Source organism: Balaenoptera ricei, chromosome 7, assembly GCF_028023285.1.
Source record: "Balaenoptera ricei isolate mBalRic1 chromosome 7, mBalRic1.hap2, whole genome shotgun sequence".
NCBI lineage: Eukaryota > Metazoa > Chordata > Mammalia > Artiodactyla > Balaenopteridae > Balaenoptera > Balaenoptera ricei.
In genome coordinates, this window is record NC_082645.1 from 56804999 (window position 1) to 56828892 (window position 23894).

The 23894-nt window shown below is 39.9% G+C and overlaps 1 protein-coding gene across 6 annotated transcripts in view; it reads left to right on the top strand.

Annotated features, from left to right (window-relative positions):
- The window catches only part of B3GALT1 (beta-1,3-galactosyltransferase 1), a 593789-nt gene extending 570130 nt beyond the window's left edge, over positions 1–23659 (top strand). For all 6 annotated transcript variants that reach the window (XM_059927221.1, XM_059927216.1, XM_059927217.1 and 3 more), the window contains one exon: positions 19100–23659. In XM_059927221.1, the coding sequence (XP_059783204.1) occupies positions 19329–20309 (981 nt within the window). In that variant the 5' untranslated portion in view covers positions 19100–19328 and the 3' untranslated portion in view covers positions 20310–23659. The remainder of the gene's footprint in view (positions 1–19099) is intronic.
- Positions 23660–23894: the final 235 nt, after the last annotated feature.

A 23894-nucleotide genomic window follows, 5' to 3' on the forward strand; every position in this document is an offset into this window, starting at 1 on the left:
CAGGCTTCCCTGGTGGCGCAGTGGTTGAGAGCCCGCCTGCCAATGCAGGGGACACGGGTTCAAGCCCTGGTCCGGGAGGATCCCACATGCTGTGGAGCAACTGAGCCCGTGTGCCACAACTACTGAGCCCGTGTGCTACAACTACTGAAGCCTGCACACCTAGAGCCCGTGCTCCACAATAAGAGGAGCCACTGCAATGAGAAGCCCGCGCACCGCAACAAAGAGCAGCCCCCGCTCGCCGCAACCAGGGAAGAGCCCGCACGCAGCAATGAAGCCCCAACACAGCCAAAAATAAATAAATAAAATAAAATAATTAAACACCAGAAACTATTACCTTGATTTGGTCTAGGTTTTTAAACACTTGAATAGAATGTGGTTTGGTGTACATATTAAAGAAGCTGAAAAAAAACCCAATTGAATTAAAATGTATTCCGTGTACTAGGCTATATAAAGATATATGATATTTCAAAAGTTATTTTGTACAGAGAATAGCAGGGACTTGTTTTCTCACATCTTCTGTAAGACAGTAAAAGCCAATCGTTAAAACAAAACAAAACAAAAACACTTGAGGTCTCTTCAGTTCTTTTGATTTAAGCTCAGGTTGAAAGCACCAGGGGAAGCATCAACCACAGCATTTCAGTAACTCATGCTGATGCCCTGCAAGTAAAACTCCACTGCCCATGCCATGTGACTCCACTAAGTCTCCCCTATATCCATCTACACTGAGCAATGCATCGCCACATCTCATATGTACTTGTATACCATTTATTTCATCACTTACAACACTATATTGAAATAAACTACAGGTGACTACTCTCTAGACTTCAACTCCTTAGAGGACAGTATGTTATTCAACTTTTTACCCCCAGGAACAAGCACAGCACTCACACATAGTAGAGACAATTAATAATAGCATCCTTATTGATAATAAATTATTGATATTAAAGTATTTAAATATATTTATAATTTTCTTTCAATATTAAAACTAATCATAATAGTATTTATTAAGCATCTCTGGGTGCAAGACGGATATTGAGTGCTTATCTGATATTTATTTCATTTAATTTTCATGAATCTGAAGTAGACACACTTTTCCTGTATTCCAGCTGAGATGATTGCAGAACGGTGATAACAGCTGGTAAATGGCAGAATTTGAACTCAGGTTATCTGAATATACTGTCTATAGTTTTAACACTTCACAATACTGCCTCCTGGTACAATTCCCTTAACAAATGCTTTTCAAAATTACTGACAAAATCCAAAATCCTGGGAATTAAATACTCAAAGTTTGTAGCTGCAAATTTTTATAAACATTTGACTTGTAGAGAGAACCAAGATATTTCTAGTCCAATTTGACCTCCTTTGTATGAAAGATTACTTCAAGGTGCTTCACAGTTAGGGAAACAAGGATGAGAGGCAATGAAGATCTTATCCTAAAATAACATGCATGGAGTAAGAGTTCCATTTAGACCAGCGAAATCCAGCCCACCAGCCTCCCTCATGTCATGCCTGTCAACGCCTGGAAGAATTTCTGTGGTCAGTCTACAGAAATGAATTCTCAGTACTTGACAATCATTATTGGAGTTGGCTCATTGAAGAGACTACTGGGCTATGATGATATAGGCCTTTTTATAACTGTTCCTATGGTGCTGAAGGAATTATCTTTGGTGTAAGTGATGTGGGCATTCATTCCAGGTCAAGCTCTGAGATAAATAGCCTGGAAGACTTCAAACAAAACAGGTAACTGTCTCATGCTGCCATCCTAAAGATCCCCACATCCCATACTGTCCTCATCCCACGAGCCAGAAGGGTTGACTTAGTACCCTTCTGTGGATTTGACCCCTAAATTGCTTGTGTTGTTCCTCTGAAGTATTAGTGGCCTGGGAATAAGTTGTAGCTGCAGATTGATGAGTCGGGCTGGGGAGTTATGACCATCTGTAGCACCATGAGTATAATTTCAGGGACTCCAGGTGGCAGATCATTGTCAGTGCCTTTGTTCTCTGATACAGCAGTTGAGACGTGAAGTTTCTAGGACAAGGCCTTATAGAACCGAGAACACTGTCATCTGTTCTGATATTCACATCACTGAAATCTCTGAGAATGCTAACAGAGTAAACTTGGGAAGAGCAGGAAGCCTGTTAAGACTAAACATCCAGCAGTGGAAGAATGATTACATAAATGAAATATGGCAGTGATTGAAAATGAAGTGGCGTGAGAGTAGGTAATAGCATGCAAAAGTGTTGATCCTGCTTGCTAAGTGGAAAAAAAGCATATTAAAATGTCCACACAACATGTTCCTATATTTATAAATGAAAATATCTAAAATGCAAATAAAGAAAACATCTACATCTACTTATCAACAATGCTCATATCTGCTTGATAGGATTATGGGTGATTTTTATTTTCTTCTTTTTGTTTATTTTGATCCTCTAAATTTTCTGTCTTGAGTATGCATCCTTTGTGTACTACTAAAACAAAAGCTTTCTCCAAAGCAATAAGGCCTTAAAATACACTGTTAGAAAAAGAAAAGTTAAGAAAATTAAGAGTAATAGGGCACTAGGCTAACAAGAAGTTTATTAAAATAGATACTCTAATAGGATTATGTTCACCCCGTGAAGTAGCCAAAAGGCTGTGACCAGTCTGCCTTTTTTTAGACCATTTTTTTAAGAAACAAGAAATACTATAACAAAAAAGTGGTGATAGTCATTCATAATTCCAAAAGGGAAGTTATGGAGCATCTTAACTGTCCAATAGGCCACAGCATCCCAAACTGTGTTCCCAAGAAGCTCCTGGTAATAATGGAATTCAGTGAGCCATGTTATATCTGTGTATTGAGATTCCCAAAGGAACAGATCATATTAAAGGCTCTGAGCCACCCTGCAGTGAGTAAATCTGAAGAACCTCATTTAACCCAGTGTTCCCACCCTTTAGCATCTCACAACTCAGAATAATAAGGATGCTGGAATCACTCTGCCTGTAAGACAGCACTCTGAAAAACCTCCTCCTTCCTCTTAGAAGAATATATTACTCCTATTGGGAATTTACTTATTTGCTTATTAGCTCTCTGACCCAAGTGGAAAATAAATAATAATCTTGATTTCTGACAACTGCCACAGAAACCATGGCCTAGAGCTCCCCAGAGACCCAGAAGCATTAACACTTCTCTACTAGTTTTCTGGGACTGACATATGCCCAGGGAACCACGGATCCCATTATTGCTGTTGTGCTTCATGCCTTGAAAACTTCCCAGTTATTAGAGAGTTATTCTTCACCCCATTCCTATTACCCAGGATGCAAATTATCCTCTTGAATCTGGCAACATATGGTCTCTATAAATAAAGAATTTCCAAGCATATTAAAATCAACCTAACAATAGCTCTGAAGATAATTTTTTGGAAGGGCAATTTTGGCAGTGAAACGATGTCAGCTCCAAACTTTTCAATGAATGTATTCTTATCAGTAGTTTGGATGTGACATGAGGTGAAGCATCTTGTTAGGGGATTTCATAGAAGAACACAGCACAGAAGCTGGTGCAAATAATGACTGTGGCTATGGTAACTCAAGGTGAAAAGCACTATTTGCATCACCTTATCACTCCTTAGAGATCCAATTTACACATGTTACTGCTGTAACTGGACAAGATGGATGTGATCACAAATGACCCACCACAACAGCAAGCCAGATAATTTATTAAAAATCGGTTCAGAAAGACATTCAGGAAAGAATAGTTCAAGGATGTGACAGTTGACAACTCAGGAAAAACTTTGAAAACTATTCACCCAGAAAAGCTGCAAATTCTGTGTTTCCTGAATTTCTCTTCTTATTAATGCTGAGTTACTGTGTGTATGTGTGTTTTATTGTCACCTACGGAAACTTTATCTTTTACCCAGAAAATGTATTTTTAATCTAGAATCATTATAACTAAGTCATGAATTCAGGAATTAAATCAGAGGCAAAAATTTGCCTTGAATAGCATTGTGAAAAGGGCCCAGCATAGGAAAAGTTATCATACACCCAGACTACAAAAAGCACCTTCTGGTGTATCTTTCCAGCGCATCACATAAATACATGCTGTAGAATGTGGCCCACTTATCTATGATATCTCAGCAAAGGGCTCTTGTTGATGCTACTGTTGGATGATGGATTGCTGTTTATGGCTATCTAGAAGCCATTTACTCAGCAATTATTTATTTATTAACTACAGTATTTCTCGCACTATGCTATCATGCTTAGGCATAGTGATAAAGATAGACATAATAATGAGAGTAATAAAATAGTGATAAAGCCAGATAAAATCTTTGCCCTTACAGAAGTTACAGTTTATCAAAGAGACGCAGTTAAAAAGCAGTTGAGGAAACTAGCCTATGGATTGAGGGGTTTTTCCATATGACATAAAGAAACAGTCAACCTAAAATACAATCAATGGTAAAGTTATGAAAGTATATTGAAGATGAAAAAATGATAAAAGGTATGGTGGAGAAGAAATATACTCATGAGCAAGGACTCCCTCTGCATTCTTAATTTTAACTGCACTCTGTCATGAATCCAAGAATTTGCCATACTGGACAGCTCCCAATTCTCCAAATAAATCAAACAATTTAACACCTTTGTTTGCAAGTACTTTCATCTTATCATTGAATGTCTCTCCCCGACAACCAATTTTTCTCCTATTGAGATTTCATTTTTAAAAAATTTTTAATCTAAGTCAAGTGTTGTCTCTTCCATGAATTTAACCCAGTTGTCCTCATCAATAATAAACTGTTTCAGTTATAGTGGCATAACTAATTATTTCTTATTTCTTCTAGATTATAGTTACTATAACTATAAGCTCCTTAAAAGTAGGGGATTTTCATTTCAGTTTGTATATTTAATGTAACATTTATAAATTTTAATCGTGGGATTGTCAAATGTAATGAGTGAATACGTGCAAAGAAAAATATAGTGGTCCTTTTGAGGACCAAAAAAAAAGAACAGAGAATAAGTTGTCAGCATGTCTCCAGACTCAAGAGTGGGTACATGTATGATGCCATGTATACTTATATAAGTAAAATTAACACATCACAAAGAACCAAATGAATTTTCAGCAATTTTTGAGAGTGTATTTTTGGAGTCCTATTTTTAAATGAAGGCTGTGTGGTTTTCAGTGAATTCACCTTGGAGAAAGGGGCACAACAGTTCCCCGAAAGAAATAATCAGTTGTCATACAGGGTATTTTGCCCTAAGCAAGATCACAACAAATGGGCCAAGTGACATCTAGTTCAAAGACACATGCTATACATTCTTAGACAGCATGGAGAGAGAATAATAGAGTTTTCAAATATAATCCTTAATTCAAAAGGCTGCGCCTCACATGGGCAATACTATACAGCATTTTCCAAGATGAGTATAGCAGGAACTTTTTATTTATTTTGTGGTGGTTGGTAGTTCTCTCCAGCAAAGCTTAAGTGGCCAGCAATTAATAATAACAAAAATTAAAATTTATATGCCATTTTATTTTATTTTTTAAAACATCTTATTCAATTATTTATTTATTTATTTATTTATTTATTTATGGCTACATTGGGTCTTCGTTGCTGCGCGTGGGCTTTCTCTAGTTGTGGCGAGCAGGGGCTACTCTTCGTTGAGGTGCGCGGGCTTCTCATTGCGGTGGCTTCTCTTGTTGTGGAGCATGGGCTCTAGGGCGCACGGGCCTCAGTAGTTGTGGCACACGGGCTCAGTAGTTGTGGCTCATGGGCTGTAGAGCGCAGGCTCAGTAGTTGTGGCTCATGGGCTTAGTTGCTCCGCGGCATGTGGGATCTTCCTGGACCAGGGCTCGAACCCGTATCCCCTGCATTGGCAGGCGGATTCTTAACCACTGCGCCACCAGGGAAGCCCTATATGCCATTTTAAAGCTACCATGTACCTCACAACCAGCCTGAAAATTAGATTATCCTCTCATCTTATCCTTAAAGAAGTAGAATGGTGTATGGCTTGGGGTTCTTAGTTACAAACAGTAGAATCCACTCTCCCAGGTTAAGGAGAAAGGAACTTGTCAAAGGGTATTAGGTAGTTCATGGAATCTCTGGGATGGCAAGACCCAGGTTTGGTTACTAACCAGCCAGACAGCAGCGCCATGAACAATACAGCCTAAACAGTGCCTGACAATTATTTGGAGCTCTTTTAGAGGATGCGTCATTGCTTCCACTGCCTCTATTCACCCCTACGATGTTCACATTTGGAGGCTGGAAATTTCATCACAGCAGTTCCAGAAGAACCAGACACCTTTGTCACTCCATGTGCTTTCCAGTCAATCCAAATAACCAGAAAGCAGCTGCCGTCATCTGTTGCTCACTCCTGCATCTTTGTCTTGCCCAGAGGCATCTGATTGGTGGAAATTAGGTCATATGCCTTTATCCTAGTTGTAAAGGGACCTGGGAAATTTAGTCTGGATTTCAGCTTCTTTTACAGCTGGCCCATTTCCTGGAAGAAAAGCTAAAGGGAGATTAGAATAGGAAATCAGTTAGCTAATCTACCAAATTTGCTGTAAGTGGAGAATCTACTTGATTACAGACACATAGCTAGTAAGTGACAGAGCCTCAGATGCCAAGTCTTGCACTCTCCACAAGATAAAAATGACTGCTTTATCATGGTAGGGATGAGTAGCTCATCTGGCCTTCAGAGCTTAATTAAAATATCCCTTAAGAGCAACTGTTCCTTTTGACATAGAATTGCATGAGCTCTAAGCATCATTATTGGTTTGGTTTTCTACATAGCTAAATATGGTGAAGGGAGTAGCCTTGTAAATGGGGATGAGTCCTTCATCCTTTCTCCAGTTCTCATTAAAAAATAATAACTGCACATCTACGTTATGAAACTAAGGGTCTCAGGGCCAGAAAAACCCTTAAAGCCACGGTAATATTTGCAGCAGCTGTGAGTCAATTTTCCCTATTTCTCACATTACTCCATGGATAATTGTTTATTAAAGGAAATAAGAAACACAAACTTTTAAAATCTGACTACCATGTAAAAAGTGAAATGCAGAATATACTGTGTGGACCCACACATTACAGTTTAACAGACTTGGGTTTAAATCCAGGTTTAATCACTCATTAGCTATAAGATGCTGGTGGAGCAAGTTGCTTAATCTCTTTGGGTCTGTTTCCTCTTCTGTAAAATGGGAACAAGGATGCCTATGTCTTATAATTGTTAGCAAGATTTTATGTAAACTATAGAGAACATCACAGATGTGAGTAGAGGCAGGGGAAGCAATGGTGTGTCTTCTAAGTATGTAAACTGTATGAACAAATATTATTTGTTAAAGCACTTTATATAGTCCTAGCAAATAGTAAGCAACGATTAAATAGAAACTACTCTTTAAAATATTATTTCAAAATAATTAATTATGATTTTAAAAATCTTAATAATGATGTGCCATGATAATCTACCCAGTCATGAAAATGGTTACAGTTTTGACTGAAGAAATATAATGTAGAATGGCAAGTGAGATTTTTTTCCAAGACTATTTCCTTTCACAACTGACCTGTTTCCAATTATACTTAAAGACCTTTCCTAAATTCTACTTTTGCAAAACTTTAAAACTGTCTGATGGGTTTTCAAATTATATAATCAGGGAAAAGGAAAGCAAATAGCTTGAAATCTCTTAGAAAAGTCACCTGTACTATCTGTCTGTGACTTACTGAAAAAATGACTATTAAAATGCAGTCCTTAAACAAAAAATAGCCTCAGAATTTCATGGAAAGTCACTTCTAATGGGCCAAGTAAAAACACGCTTTGAATAGGACTTTACAACATTTTCACAGTTTCAGAAACAGCCTGACATCTCAAATATAATGAAAAGTAAAACCTCTCGTATATGTAGGTGAACAGAAAGCACAGAATCATTTTTTACTTTTTGTTGTCGTTAGTAAAACCTGTCCTATATGCCTGTTGAGTTTGTCTGCGATGCAGACTTCCCTATTTAAGAAATTGGACTCGGACACGTGTTCTGAAATATATTGTCTACAAGGGGAAAAGAAAGCAAAAAGCAGAAGGAAGGCAAATGTCTCCCTGCTTTGGTACAAGTTGACATCTATACCCTGTCTGAGAGAGAGAACAGGGTGCTGAAAACGGGAAGAGATGTAGTTTCTTCGTCTCTCTTCCATCTTTCCAGTGAACGCTGTTGGAAAGTTGACAGCGGAAGCCTTTTCTCAAAAGAATGAGCTCCCCGTGCTGATGAGACTGGAACGAGGGCTGAGTACTGGTTTGGAGAGTGTATAGAGCAGGCAGAGGAGGGATGAAGGGAAGAAAACACAGAGGACCATGAAAAAGATGAGCAGAGAGACATGAGTAGGAAGGAATCCTAGGTAAGAGTTGAAAGAAGAGAGGGACCAAGTGTATCAAAAGCAGCTGAGAGGGCTTCCCTGGTGGCGCAGTGGTTGAGAATCTGCCTGCTAATGCAGGGGACACGGGTTCGAGCCCTGGTCTGGGAAGATCCCACATGCCGCGGAGCGGCTGGGCCCGTGAGCCACAACTGCTGAGCCTGCGCGTCTGGAGCCTGTGCCCCGCAACGGGAGGGGCCGCGATAGTGAAAGGCCCGCGCACCGCGATGAGGAGCGGTCCCCGCGCCGCGATGAAGAGTGGCCCCCACTTGCCGTAACTAGAGAAAGCCCTCGCACGAACCGAAGACCCAACACAGCGAAGAATAAATAAATAAATAAATAAAGTAGCTATAAAACTGTATTAAAAATAAAAAAAAAAAACAACAAAAAAAAAAAAAAAAAAAAAAAGCAGCTGAGAGCAGGGAGGGCATCACGTAGCATGCTGATAAATTGCAAGAGTTAAGTAGGTGAGGAAATGAAGAAAAGCAGGAAAGAGCACTCATTTAGAGGCTCTGGTTATGAAATGAAGGAGAAAAATACCATGGTAATTGAATGTGAGGCCAGGGTCAGGAGAAGGTCTTGTTGTTACTCCTGTCATTTTTCTAAGCAAGGGCAGATAAGCACTTCTAAAGACGAAGGAGGAGCCAATGGGAATGGAGAGGCTGAAAACACCAAATCTAGAAGAGACCTTCACTGAGTGGGCTGAGAGTACATGGACCAGTGGCAGAATTTCTGATCAGTGAGGATTAATGCAATTTTTAAACAAAGAGAGATTTGGCGGGGGCGGGGCGTGGGGATGGCGGTACGTTTCCATAGAGATTTCATGGCAGAGCTACAACTAGAATCTTTTCCTGTCTACTGTCAATCCTGTGCTTTGTCCGGGAGACAAACTGTCTCAGTCTCTTTGACAATGAGACCTTACCCCACAATATTTAAAGGCACAGGAGTAAGAAGAAAGATGACAGGCAACAGTGGGGGAATTAATGAAGTGGGGAGAGTAAATGGAGAAATGACACACAAGTGAGAATCGAACCCAAAGCCCATGGGAGACATTGATATTGTAATCCCTGCCCGTGGAATCCAAGCTAGAGGAGTCCAGTGTAGCCTCAAACAGATTCAAGAGCTATGTAAGGTTGATTGTGGTGAGGAGTTCAAGGTGGCAGTAGAATGAAAATTGGCAGGCTGCATGTCTAACCATTGGAGAAATAAGAATCTTTAGCAAAAAAGAAGTTGTAAACAGAAGGGAATGTGTAGAAATAGAAATCCCAGGCACAAAGTAGTGTCTGATGAGGATGAAACTGAGCAAGTGTTTGGTCAACAACTTGTGGGGAGCAAGGCTGGGGAAGAACCAATGCAGTTGACTGAGAATGAGAATGAAACAAAACAGCAGCATTTCCATCTGATGGGCCAGTAGGTACTAATTTAAGAAAATTATGTACAAAACCAGAGATTTCAGAAACAAAAGGGCATGGTTAAAATGCTACTCTACCAAACAAAACCATCATTGTCACCCAGGCATTCCTTTGGGTGCATTTCTAGAACAATTCATAAAGCCAATTCTAATGGTGAAAACTGGTAAGTCTCTTAGTTAAGTGTTGAAATGATGAGATACTTTGTAATAGTACATTTTGGATAGATTCTACTAAAAACCTTGACAATCCTACGAAGAAAAAAAATCATGAATCTTGTATTGGCTTTGTCTTAAGCATCTGTAAAAGAATCATGGCGTAGCCATTTCAGGCTGTCTTGGTGTACATAGAATGTTAATTATGGCTATGTAAATGCTACTCAAAGGGCTATTTAAATCTGGTAGATTTTTCATATTCTTAAGTCTGATTTGAGAAGACTTAATTCTATATCACGTTAGTGCTAATAATAATACTCACAATGATGTTTCCTCTAACTTGCATAAACCCCCCCTTTTTTTTGGCCAAAGTGCAAGACCTTTTTAATATAGACAATATAAAATGACCTTGAAATTTCTTATGAAAACATTCAGCTGGAAATACTAAGCTTTTTGGAGCAACAGCCAAGTAAGAAAACTGCTTTTGTACTACATACTCAAGATGCATTGACTGATCGTTGCTCAGGAAACATTTTATAGGTGATCCTCTCAGGATTTGTCTTTATCATGTTTATATTAACAATGATAATACTTCTAATTCATGTCGCAGTGTTCAGCTTACAAATTACTTTCAAATAATTTTTGAAATTTGATCCTTACGCTCACCCTGCAAAGTATGTCCAGATGTTACCATTCTCATTTGATAGATAAGGAAACAAGGCAGAGAGATGCACTGAGTTCAGAACCAATGACTAAAATCAGGAAGTTGAATTCAGTTCTCCCAGTGCCATAAGATTGACTGCCTACAGAATAATTTCCATTGACAGCATCTACATGAAATTATTTTTGGCTATTATGTATTCCAATTAAGTGATATTGTATAAAGGGGCGTTCAAATTAGAAAAGGGGGAAAAAAGAAAATAAAAATGGCAAATTCTCATCCATATGTTATCAGTTGCTAAATGGTACTTACATTGTTCTTTGAAATTTGACCTAAAATAATATTATCTCTCTGTGGTGAGCTGTCTAAGAAATATCTCTCCTTAGACTTTGTAAATTTCAGACAGTAATACACTAACATCTTTCTGGTTTCTAAAAATAGTCATTTTTATCAGTTTCCCCCCAAAATAATGGGCCAAGTGAAAAGCCTTTTTGGTATCACATGGCTCATCATTTTTAAATTCTCCCAGCTGCTGTTTATATTAGCAGGATGTCTTTCCTCCCATGCTCTCCCAGATCTGTAGTGAAATATCCTGGCATTTCCTTTCCCAGTAGAGAAGCCCTATCCAAGGCCCGACCACTTTACCAGGTTCCCAAGCTCCTATGATTAAATAAGTGATTGCTCTGCCCATCTTTAAATAGGTGTCTCATATAAGGGAGTCAAGACACAATATCCATCGCTGCAAAGGAAGCCAAGCATTTGTTTAAAATAATGAGATATCCTCATTTTCATTTTTTCCTGAGAGGACTGTAGCAATGTTTAAAAATTCCCTGAATTCTAGAACTAGGGCAGCACGTTGATTTGAAGAAAGCTATAATTTTCCCTTCTAATTCGAAGTGCTCTTTTTCTGCAGTGAAATAGAATGTAGCTTTCAGAATAGCAGGGGCCCTAAGCCCATACAAAGGCATCCTCATCCCAACCACTCCTCTTTCAAGTTGGCCCCATTCTTCTGAATGCAGGGATTTATAAAGGCCTTTTCAATAAATTTCAAGGTATACTGAACTGAAGAAAGAAAGGTTCAAATAATTTCTTCCAGATTTGAGAAGGAAATGACTTCAACTGCTAAGTCATGACGAATATTACCTTTTGCTTTCTGCCACTTCCTCGTTGCAAATGATCTGTTGGGTAAGTTCAATTACGGGGTCTCTTTGAAAGACTTCATAATTAAATTTTTTTAAAAGAACAAATTAGCTCTTTGTCTTTCTGAGGCAAAGGAGTCAGAACACTTAACTTCTACGAGCATTCAGGGATTTCGACTTCATGGGTATGGTGCGTTCCACAGCCACGGAGGCTTACTTCAAAGAAAAGCCAGCCCTCTGTGATTTGAAGAGATAATAAGTTAGCAAGCTGTATAATATAATGGTTTATGAAATTCTGCCTTCAAGGACCAGTGCTTTATTTCTTCCTCTCCTGTGCTTATTTAGAACATAATTACAAGAGCGAGAGGAAGGGAGCTAGTATGGCATCAAGATAACCATTCGCTAAATCAGTGCAGCTGAGTAGACTCTCGGGCCTTTGGGGCTCGTTTATCAATTAGTTCTGCTGCGGCCTGAGTTCCTGGATTTCCCCACAGAATGAAGATTCTTTGATTTCACTGATTGACCAGCTCTGAGGAAAGCCATCTGAGACCAAAACATTTTTCAGAACGAATCTCTTTTATCCTACTCACTACCACGATGTATTGTACAGCCAGCTTCTCATTCATTTCAAGAGCATTTCATAAGCACTAGTATTTAGTCCTTTCTCTCTCTCTTTCTGAATTTCTGTCTTCTTTTCGTTCCTCTCTCTTTTTTTTTTTTTAATTTATTTATTTTATTTATGGCTGTGTTGGGTCTTCGTTTCTGTGCGAAGGCTTTCTCTAGTTGCGGCAAGCGGGGGCCACTCTTCATCGCGGTGCGCGGGCCTCTCATTATCGCGGCCTCTCTTGTTGCGGAGCACAGGCTCCAGACGCGCAGGCTCAGTAGTTGTGGCTCACGGGCCTAGTTGCTCCGCGGCATGTGGGATCTTCCCGGACCAGGGCTCGAACCCGTGTCCCCTGCATTGGCAGGCAGATTCTCATCCACTGCGCCACCAGGGAAGCCCATTCCTCTCTTTTAACTGGTTAAAAATGGGCTTATTTTTTTTCAACTGGTTTATCTTTCTACACCATGGTTTTAAAGTTACTATGTGGATTTTAATGTTAAGACCATTTTTTTAGTGCCATGTGGTCTCTGGATATTCAAAATTGGCTCTAATAGAAATAGAATAATAGAAATGCTGGTAATTTGAGCTGACCAGGAGAATTGTCCTTATTCTCTAGAAACCAAGTCAGTATTTCAAGAACTGTTGGCCCCAACCTTTTGGAAAATTGGCCACATCCCTGACATAGCTTTCTCAACTAATTAGTGTTTTTTAAGGGGGGGTCCAAAGGAAAGAGAAGTGGCAGGAACAAAGGACTGCTTAAATAAAATAAATAAACTGTCCCATATTCTTCACCTGGTCTTAAAAAATAATCTCAACTAGCTTTTTTTAATGTGAAAGCAAACCAAACTTTGTGTCCCGTTTCACACTTGTGTTTCATCCTCCTTTGAATGCTAGTTACAAATTGTTCATCCTTTCAAAGTTAATTTACCAAAACCCAAGAATTTACCTGTTTAAATCAAGAAAATAAAATGTGTGGAGGAGTGAAGTCTTCTGGAGCAAAGTATTTCATTTTGTTGCTACCCAGGAAAGTAGTTGATACAGGTGGAATTATGTCTCTCCAAAAAGACACACTGTGAAGTCCCAGCCCCAGTACCTCAGAATGTGCCCTTATTTGGAAGCAGCGTTTTTAAATGAGGTCATTGGAGTGAGCCCTAATCTAATCTGACTGGTGTCCTTATAAAAAGGGAAAATTTGGACACAGAGACACATACAGGGAGAACGCCAAGTAAAGATGAAGGCAGAGATCTGGGTGATGCATCTACAAGCCGGTAGCACCAGAGATGGCCAGCAAACCCTCAGAAGCTAGGGGAGAGGCATGGGACAGATTTCTCCCTCAGAGTCCTCAGAAGGAGCCAACCCTGCCAACATCTGTTCAGACTTCCGGCCTTTAGGACTGTGAAGCAATGCATTTATGTCATTTAAGCTTCCACTCTGTGCTACTTTGTCATGGCAGCCGTAGCAAACTAAGACAGTAGATAACCTACATATCTAGAAGCTGAGGGCATTTGCAGGAGTGGGTGGAATGGCCACAGCTGAGAAACATGGAGCCAAGAAAATCCAAAAAACGAGGGAGGGGCAGAGGTCAAAAACCAGAAAGATGCTCCTAAGTAAGCATTAATTCCAAAGATCCAAGCTAAGAAACATAAACTTAGTGAAAGACTCAAGGACTGAACCAGAACTAGCAAGACCTTCTATTCTCAGCTCCAGTGTCACCCCCTCAGAGAGACCAATTTACCTAAAGTAGCCCCTCCCCGTTCCACCTCTGTTCAGTCTCCATTCCATTGCTTCACTTTATTTACGTCCCAGCACTTATCTCTACGTGAACGTATTTTTGCATTCATTTATCATGTGTTTAATTTCTGCCTCCCTCTCCTAGAAAGTAAGCTCCCCATCCATCTTACCAGCTTGTAGAACAGTGCCTGGCATCAACAGGTGTTCAGTGCATCTCTGATGAACCAATGAAGAAGCTATTATATTCCTTGAGACACCAGAGAGTGGAAGCAGGCTGTTTGCTGGGGCCCCTGCAGCCTTGCCCGCGGGCGTAGGGCAGCTGAAATAATTGTCAAGCCAACTGAGTGGTAACCGAGGCTTAGGAAATCAGAGTTGACTTGGGCCTGCTTGAACTATGATGGAGAAGGACATGAACTTCGCACCCAAACTATGCACAGGTCACCCAAGGGACACTACCCACTTGCTCTTGGGACTGACCTCTGGCTATACAACAGAACTTTTAGCAGATTCAGGGGCTTTTTAAAAAAATAAATTACTCGAAATAACAGACTATCCAGGATGCGATTTCTAGGAGAAACATGTGCTTCTCAAATTGAAAATTCTGCCCCATTAACTTTCCGAAAGGTGAAGGTGGATGGTTACCGAAGGGGTTCTGTGAATGAGGTAATCTGCAATACAGTAAGGCCCCCTGGGTGGAGGGGGTGGGGTGGAATCTTTTAAATATTATAGTTGGATGTTTCTTTGTGGAGGAATTTGTATTTAATGGATGACAAGTTAATGTGTCATCAGCGGCTGCAGTTGCGGTAGGGCTGCTAAAAGGAATAACAAATGTTTTGTGTTTCGCTTTCTACTTTACTGATACATTAACGTGTCTGTTAAACAGGGTTTGTTTTTCAATCTTGTAAAACTAAAAGAACCCTCTGGAGGATTCTGCTGTGTGATGCTCAGCTCCTTCCCCAGAACTTTTCAGCTGATGAATTTTCTTAGATTTTCGGTGCACCTTTGTCTTTGAGTTTTCCAGGAAGAAGATAGAGTTCTCTAGCAAGAAAATCTGTACAGTGTAGTCACTAACCCAAAAAACTGACAGCAATCCTATGTATCTAGAAGGATTGATCAGTGTATGTGCCTGGATTCCAAATCATGAACTGATGGACTGACAGAATCCCCTCGCCCCATTAGAACTTGCTCTTTGTATCCTAATACCATCTGTATTACACTCTTTCCCCAGAAACTCAAACAATTAATACCTTTAACGTATTTGGAAGTAAAGCGGATGTTACTTTTGCCCTTATTTTATACCCAAGGCTACTGAGGCACAGAAAGCCACACAGCAAGTTACTCAAGGAGTAAAACAAGGACATCTGGCCCATTACCAACTACTTAATCCAGCATATATGAAATTACTCATTAGCATTAAATGCACCAAGCTACTCTCTCCTGTCTTTACTTATATTAATATTTCTGGTCCAGAGGTATATTTTTGTGCTTGTTTGGCCACCTGAGAAACTTGTTTGGTTGTGAGCAAAAAGGACATTTTTGAGCACCCCTTGCTGTGGGTCCACATTATCCTTGGCCGCTCTTCAGATTCTGGCTGGTTCCTGTTCCCATTTCAAATCCTCTCTTTTATTGGTGACCAAGATGTAACGCTGTGCCTACTTTTGTTCTCGTCTGAAAAATAAGTCAATAGAAGGAGTGATTCTTTCAGTGTGTGAGAGTGTGTGTGTGTGTGTGTGTGTGTGTGTGTGTTTTGCAGGACTTCAGAGAAAGGGAACTGCAGTGTTTCTGAACCATTTCAATTTCTGCAGCTCTCTCCCACCCCCAGCATCTTCAGGCTTTAATGTGCTCTTTGCAAATCATCATTTTTTGATGACCAAGGATCCCTACAGAATTGGTGTAGTGCGGTGGGTAGCAAACCAAAAACTAGAAAAAAATTCAAGCAATGGACACACATCTAAGAAAATAAACCTATGGATCCTGGGAGAATAGCAGCCTGAGATAATCCCTTCCACCCTGGGCTTTCCCATGCAAGATTTTGCCTGTTGTCCTAACAGGCCTTAGGAAACTTGGGATGACTACTTACGTGGTCACTCGCCTGCTGTGTAATCTTGAACAAGCTACTTATTATCTCTAAGTTTCCATTCTCTCATCTGTAAAATGGAGAAAATATCTCCCTTGTAAAACTGTGAGGAATGAAGCTCTGTAAAATCCATGGCATTGAATACAACGCATGGAGTAATATACACATTTTTAAATGAGACCTACAGTAACAGTGGTAAGAAGTATCATGCTTGTTAGCTGTCTAGGGAAGAATGCTCATTCTTCTGTGAAAAGGGTTTGTAAATGCATATACTTTATTATATACTTTATTCGTGCTCTCACCTATTCCTCTTATATTTCTCCCTCTTTTAGCTCTTTTTAAATTGCCCAGATGCCTGTGTTTATGGAGTCCCTTCTCCTGGAAAACCATACAGAAAGTTATCAGATAAAACAAATTTTTGCTTATTCTTCTGGGGCATAGAGCTATGGGAGATAGATATCCTTAATATGGAAAAATGAACTGCTATTGAAAATCAGTGGACAGGATTTGGGGAAGGTAAAATCCTCCCTTACGCCCTTTAGATTGCAAAGATGGGTAACCAGCTACTCGGCTAAGAATAGTTTCTGAGCACCGCTCACCATCTGCCCCCTGCCTGTCTCCACGGGCACCACCCCATCGCCCTGTCTTCTTCCTTTACTCTACAGCCCTGGCACACACTAGGCTCTCTCATTTTATGCCTTTGCATATAGCTGGTCCCTCTGCCTGGAATGCCCGACCCTCATCCCGATAATTCCTAGATGTCCTTGAAGATTCAGCTTAGATAACTTTTATGAACTTTCCATGGCAATGTCCCCAAGGCAACCTCATTGTTAGACTCTGGGGGCGGTTGGAGCGTGGGATTCACGTTGCAGTTTAGGAGAATGGTCCCTTTGGAGCAGCACTCTGCACAGCCTGCAGGACCATCCCCAGTTCTCCCATGCCCTGCCCACCAGCCCACCTCTCCTAGGTACTCCGTTAGCCTTATGGTGAAAATGTGTATCCCACTGTTTTAATCATTCACATGACGTCTTTCCTCCTAGACTGTGAGTTCCTTGAGGAGGCGTATGGGTTCTATTTCTGTTTTTCCAATACGTTGCAGCACGCCATTAACCCCCCATTGATAGCCTGATTAGTGGCTCCAGAAGAGAACTTGGTAGAAGCCTCTTCCAGGTGGTGCTTTTGGAAGGCCCCTTCACAGTTCAGTGGTAGGTGGCTCACAGTTTAGTAGGAAAGTATGAAAGGTGAAAAGGGCTATATGATGATAAAGGTAGGCTCGTAAGAATCAGATCCAAGGCTAGGACAATGGTGGAGAAAGTTTGGTTTCTAGTACCATCTTGAGACTCACTCATGTCCCTTTGGCATTCAAATGGAGTCGATGTCTGTATATCCCAAGGTGAGGAACCCTTTTCTAAACTCTCTGTTGCTGATTTCTCACACTTCCTTTGGCTTAACTGCTTAAAGTTTCAAAGCTTGCTGCACATGACATCCTTTTTATCAGCTTCAGGGCACCTTAGAGCAGAAATTCCCTCCAGAAGGCCAAGGATACTGGAGCCTATATTTAGAGAGTACTTAATATGGGTCGGATGAAGGCCTGACTATGCCTAGAGTCATGCTGCTTGAAGCCATTCTAATATTCATTTAGTTAGAACCATAACTGCACTGAGTTATTGCTGGTCTCATACAGATCATATATTCACAGTCAGTGCTTGGCTTAGACAAGAAGATGTGTATTACCTCTGCTGTTGCCCATCATGTCTTTTCATTTCATTATGACTATTGTGCTTGGAAGCATGATTTTCAATCTGTCATCCCAGTTAAATTCTTTCTGCCACAGTCTATTCATTTAAGTGCATTCTGCCTTCTTTGAAGCAGACTTTGGTGAAACTGTTATCCATTATCTGCTATCTCTGTCTTCCAAGACACATTTTGCACATTTTGATGTAACTAAGAAGGAAGAGATAATTTTTTACATGAAAGATTGTTGTAACCTGGCATATATTTTTGACTGACACGATAGCAGCTGAAGTTCTAAAAAGGATTAGGGTTCTGAAGGACAACTTTTTAATTTGAACACCAGTTAAAGTGCTCTGTCACATCTCCATTGAATTTGTGGCCCCCAACCTCAATGGTCTCCCTTATTATACTCCTGCCGTGTTTATAGGCAAGTGTAACTAAGTAAAAAGAATTAAAAGAGGACAGTATAATTTCACCAAAGGAACATAAGGGTGAATTGCTGAAAACCACAAAAAGCGATACCATTTCGATCAGCTCCAAAATGAATGCTGCCGACTCTCTGAAGGACACTAGGGCCATGGTCTCCATGCATGAGGGGTAAGGATATTCTCCATACGAAGCGTCATAGAAAACTGAGAATGAGGAACTAACATTTGTGAGAGCCAAAATAAGGAAACAGTGAGAAAAGTTGGGAATTACTTCTAAGTCAAAGCCACGGAAGACAATTTCAGCAAAGATTTTCCAGTGGTGATCGACACATTTTCAAGAACGGGGCTAGAGAAAACAAGGAGATGTTGAGAACTGATTACTTCATCAGAATCAAGCAAACAAAAACTTAGACTTGAGAAAAATGGAAGATATGAGGCCATGTGTGAGATTTTCCTGGTTGAAAGAAGACTTTAGCATCAGAAAGTATTGATATTTAACTGCAAAGAAGGACTCTTGTGAAGAGGGAGAATCTTTTTTAAAATTACGAATATTCAGTTTCCTTCATGTTCATCTATAGTTTATAATGTATTTGCTAATACCGTGGAGCTATGAATATCCATAAACAACTTCTATCAAGGGAAGAAAGGTAGAATGCTTGTGTCAGGGAGTTGTCAATACTGATGGAAATGAATGCCTGTGTTTATTTTAATCAGCATGGGTAATCCTTATACCCTTATTATGTTTATTTGAGGATGTGAAATGACTAAATAAATCTGAATGACAACTGTACTTTGATTTTGCAGAGTTAAGAGGAAGATTTACGAGGCATGGATTCTTGCATCAGATTTGGAGAAAAGTAGAGTGAATACAGAGATGCCAGACGGCCACTGAGACCCATGGACAGTCCCGCACTCACGCTTCTCTGTCGAACTTTAAGATTTACTAGTAATATGCTACCTTTGCCAAATGAAAAGAAACTAATGCCAAGAAGGCATACTCTTCAATATTGGGAATAGACGTGCTCTCAAGACAATGGCTTCAAAGGTCTCCTGTTTATACGTTTTGACAGTCGTGTGCTGGGCCAGCGCTCTCTGGTACTTGAGTGTAACTCGCCCTACTTCTTCCTACACTGGCTCCAAGCCATTCAGCCATCTAACAGTGGCCAGGAAAAACTTCACCTTTGGCAACATAAGAACTCGACCCATAAACCCCCATTCTTTTGAATTTCTTATAAATGAGCCCAACAAATGTGAGAAAAACATTCCTTTCCTCGTTATCCTCATCAGCACCACCCATAAAGAATTCGATGCCCGGCAGGCGATCCGAGAGACCTGGGGGGATGAGAACAACTTTAAAGGGATCAAGATAGCCACTCTCTTCCTCCTGGGCAAGAACGCTGATCCCGTTCTCAATCAGATGGTGGAGCAAGAGAGCCAGATCTTTCACGACATTATCGTGGAGGACTTCATTGATTCCTACCATAACCTAACCCTCAAAACTTTAATGGGGATGAGGTGGGTGGCCACTTTTTGTTCCAAAGCCAAGTATGTCATGAAAACAGACAGCGACATTTTTGTCAACATGGACAACCTTATTTATAAACTACTAAAACCCTCCACCAAGCCGAGAAGAAGGTATTTTACTGGCTATGTCATCAATGGAGGGCCAATCCGAGACGTCCGCAGTAAGTGGTATATGCCCAGGGATTTGTACCCTGACAGTAACTACCCACCCTTCTGCTCGGGGACTGGCTATATCTTTTCAGCTGATGTGGCTGAACTCATTTACAAGACCTCACTCCACACCAGGCTGCTTCACCTGGAAGATGTATACGTGGGACTGTGTCTTCGAAAGCTGGGCATCCATCCTTTCCAGAACAGTGGCTTCAATCACTGGAAGATGGCCTACAGTTTGTGTAGGTATCGCCGGGTTATCACCGTGCATCAGATCTCTCCAGAAGAAATGCACAGAATCTGGAATGACATGTCAAGCAAGAAACATCTCAGATGTTAGGATTTTTACCAGTGTAAATACGTTTCTTTTCTTTTTTTAAGAAATGAGGCCTAGGGTGTAGGTGTTTTACAGGTGTCACCAGAGGAAACGAACTGGTGAAGGGGTTTTGTAAAAAGTGTTTTTCTTCCCACTCCCAGTTCCTTTCTTGGATTGCCAATTTACACGTGTTAAGCTCTGCTCATAGAAATAATACATGAGTTAAAAGGGCCAGATTTCATTCTCAGGTCCTGAAGTATTGCATTTATCTCAAAAAGCAACTTCCTAACAACGGCTAGGATTTACGTACTGTGCATCTGAGATAAAAATCTGGTTCTGGGAAACTAGAACTCACGGTAATGTCTTCATATCCTCTCTGCAAAAGTAAATAAAGTAAATAACACTTTTTCAAAAACAATTCAGAAATAATGCACAGTCAGGGAGACACACTGGATGTGATTATTAATATTGTGTGTGCTGTTACATTGAATTTTTACATATATTGCCATGTAATGTGTACAGTATTTGCAGTTCCACCAAGAAATGAACTTAGTACTGGCAGGGAGGCTGCAGTTAAATAAATGGGAATTTAAACTTGAGAATTAAATATTCTGTATATTTGGAAGACAACTCTGCTTGCTCATCCAAGGATTAAACCTGGTCAGCGGGTAGAATGTATATAAAATGCTACTTAACAAAATAAACAGGAGAATTATTTTTTTCCTGCTCTTTCAGAACAAACATTACCTGGTGCCTCCAAGGAGATTTTGCCAAATGTAATCTCACCTGCTTCCCTCCATACAATGTCACTAAATACATTTCACACTTTCTGGCTCAGGCAGGTACATGTATAGAAATAAGTTGGTAGGAGGCCAGAAGGACAATATATCACATGGAGAAAAATATAAATTTATGTGTGCATTACAATTAACAAAAGCTTGGCACTGGTGTCAGATGCCCCTTCCATACGTTTGCAAAGCACGTGAGAAACTATTTGAACAGGGAGCCATGTTACTGAAGGATTTAGCCCTGCTGTTGATAGATGTAATCTCTCTAGCATCTGAAACATCCAAGTACCTCTAACAGCAACGCGGTTTGGGGGTGTTCTGCAAGCTCTGTGATTGAGGTTTATGGGAAGGAAGGCTGGGGAAGCTTGGGTTCAGGTTCTATTGCTGCCATCGTGTGGGTCACTTAAGCAGGCATCCTCACTTTACTGTGCTTCAATATGCTCATTTATAAAACGGCTGGACAAAACACCTACCTCACAGGTGCTGTGAGAGAAAATCACATTTGCTAAGTATTTTGGGATCCTTAGTTTAAAAGGTGCTACATAATGCAATGTATCATGCATTATGCTAAATGCTAAAATAATTACATAATCACAATGGTGGTCATCACTAGTCGTAACATCATCTTAACATAATATCTGCCAAAATACAGATCAGATATGAACTATGAGTACACCTGATTCTTCTAAGATTTTGACTTTTCCTTCAGTATGTTAGGTGTTTGGGGAAGTTTCAATTTCTCTGTCATTTCTTCTGGTTTCAATGAATAAGTTATTCCTTCAGTGAATTGCCTTGATATCCCAGGCTGCTGACAGGGAAGGCAGCTGCCTTTCTTTGGGGAGGAGCTTCTGGCTGGGGGTATATTACAGTCATTGAAGCACGCGCTTTGCAAAATGTATCACATCAACTTAGATCTCAGGAAACATTTGATCTGAATTCTCAGTAAAGAACTTTGAGGCCTGGTAGAGCTAGTCCACCTCTGGCAGAAGAAGAATAGACACTCAGCAAACCCACACATTGCACATTTCTACCATTCATTAGAAAACTTCTGTTTGTTTTCACTCAAAGAAAGCTCCACAACTGAAAGAGTGTACCTTTTTTTTTTTTTAACCTGACCTTTGCAAGCCCCCCTAGGAGTTGATAGCAAACAAGTAGGTGAAATGTACAAATGGAAGTCATGGCTTATTTCTTGAAAACACCAGATCTCTTATCTCCAGCCCAAGAGAACCCAATAGGAGATAGGCCTTTCCTTCCCTTAATACATCGTCATCGCAAGTCAGCAGGACTGCTGAGTTAGAGTAGAAAATAGCATTAGGCATCCTGGAGAAAGATGCATCATCATAAGGCGAGCCACCCTCCAACCCCCAACTCTCAACTGCTGTGTGTTCCAATCGCTGGAAAAGTCTCATGACTTTGAACTTGGTTTGCCTGTCAATCGTGTAGTCGAATCCAGGCTCAGTGTCGTACCAACATCTTGCGTTTACCTTATGCTCAGTCGAGCCACTTTCAGTGTCAAGGAATTGCACAGTATAAACTTCATATGTGTACATCTGCGAGTCGTTGTATATGTCTGCGTGTGAGTAAATTATGAATAGAGCCCTCATCTTTAAAAGGGGCAAAAATCAGAGAATCGTGTCTTACAGAACTATTTCCTAACTTTTTTATGCTAGATAGTACCCATGTGACAAACATGTAAATATTCGTCAAAGACCATATGTATATATTTTTAAAGGCCTTTTTTTTTTCTTCTCCCCAGCTGTACGTATTGCTAGAATCGGCTTGTTATGTACATTTTCTTCTGCATGGAGCTTGGTGAGGCAAGGCCACTTGTCTGGTGTTTCAATAGCCTAAAGCATGTTCGCCCTTCGTTTTTTGAATGTTCCAAAAATGTTTAAGTCAAGTGATGAGGAAAACGCTCTAATTTTCTACTTTTGTTAATTTTATGACACTGGCCAAATGATGATTTGTTAAGCCATTTTTTTAATTTATTATCATTTCTTTGACATAAAATAGTGTTTCAGATAGGATTTTACCAGGAGTCATTCAGACAATTTTTACAAAAACCGTCTGACTGTCCCTCCACCTGTTTTGTTCATTATGCATTGGATAACAAAAGGTATCAATACTTCGTGTCTATACTCTTAAATTTTCATTTAAAGTTTTATTTGGGGGGGAAAAAAAAGCTTTTTATCTTTGGTGACTACTTTGCGTGGCTTTGTGTCTTCTTGTATTGGAGCAAGTGCCAGTTTCAATATATATTATTGTATTTTTAAATAACCAGAATAAAAAAATGAAGATCATTTTCAATTTGGAATAAATTCAGAAGAACAAAACCCCTTTGCGTGATATGATATGGGGAAAAGAAACTCTTTACAGAGAAGCTAAAGAAGGAGTTTTTTCAATCAAATCTCTTCTATCAAAAGACAATGGAATATTTACATAAAGCATCTGGGATTCATTTTCTACCTTTCCTAATATGTGGGTTTAGGGGGGGGATTGATTATGTCATTTCTTCTGTAAAGGTGAAGATAGTTTTTATAAGCAACAGAGTAACTTGTGAATGAAAGAAGTAATTTACTAGAAACGCTTGTTGATGATAATTGACATTTAGGTATATCGTTATATATGAATGATTGTATTTATGTATTTATTTGTCAAAATTGTACATACTATTTCACCAACCGTAATTGTCTGTAAAAGTGCACTCTCCAGGTTTGTAGTACTACTTAGGGTTACATGGGTTGCCAATCAAGCTGCTAATCAGAATACTATTTTTTGTATCAATGTTATACAACTGAAAAATGACAAATAGACGCTGAAA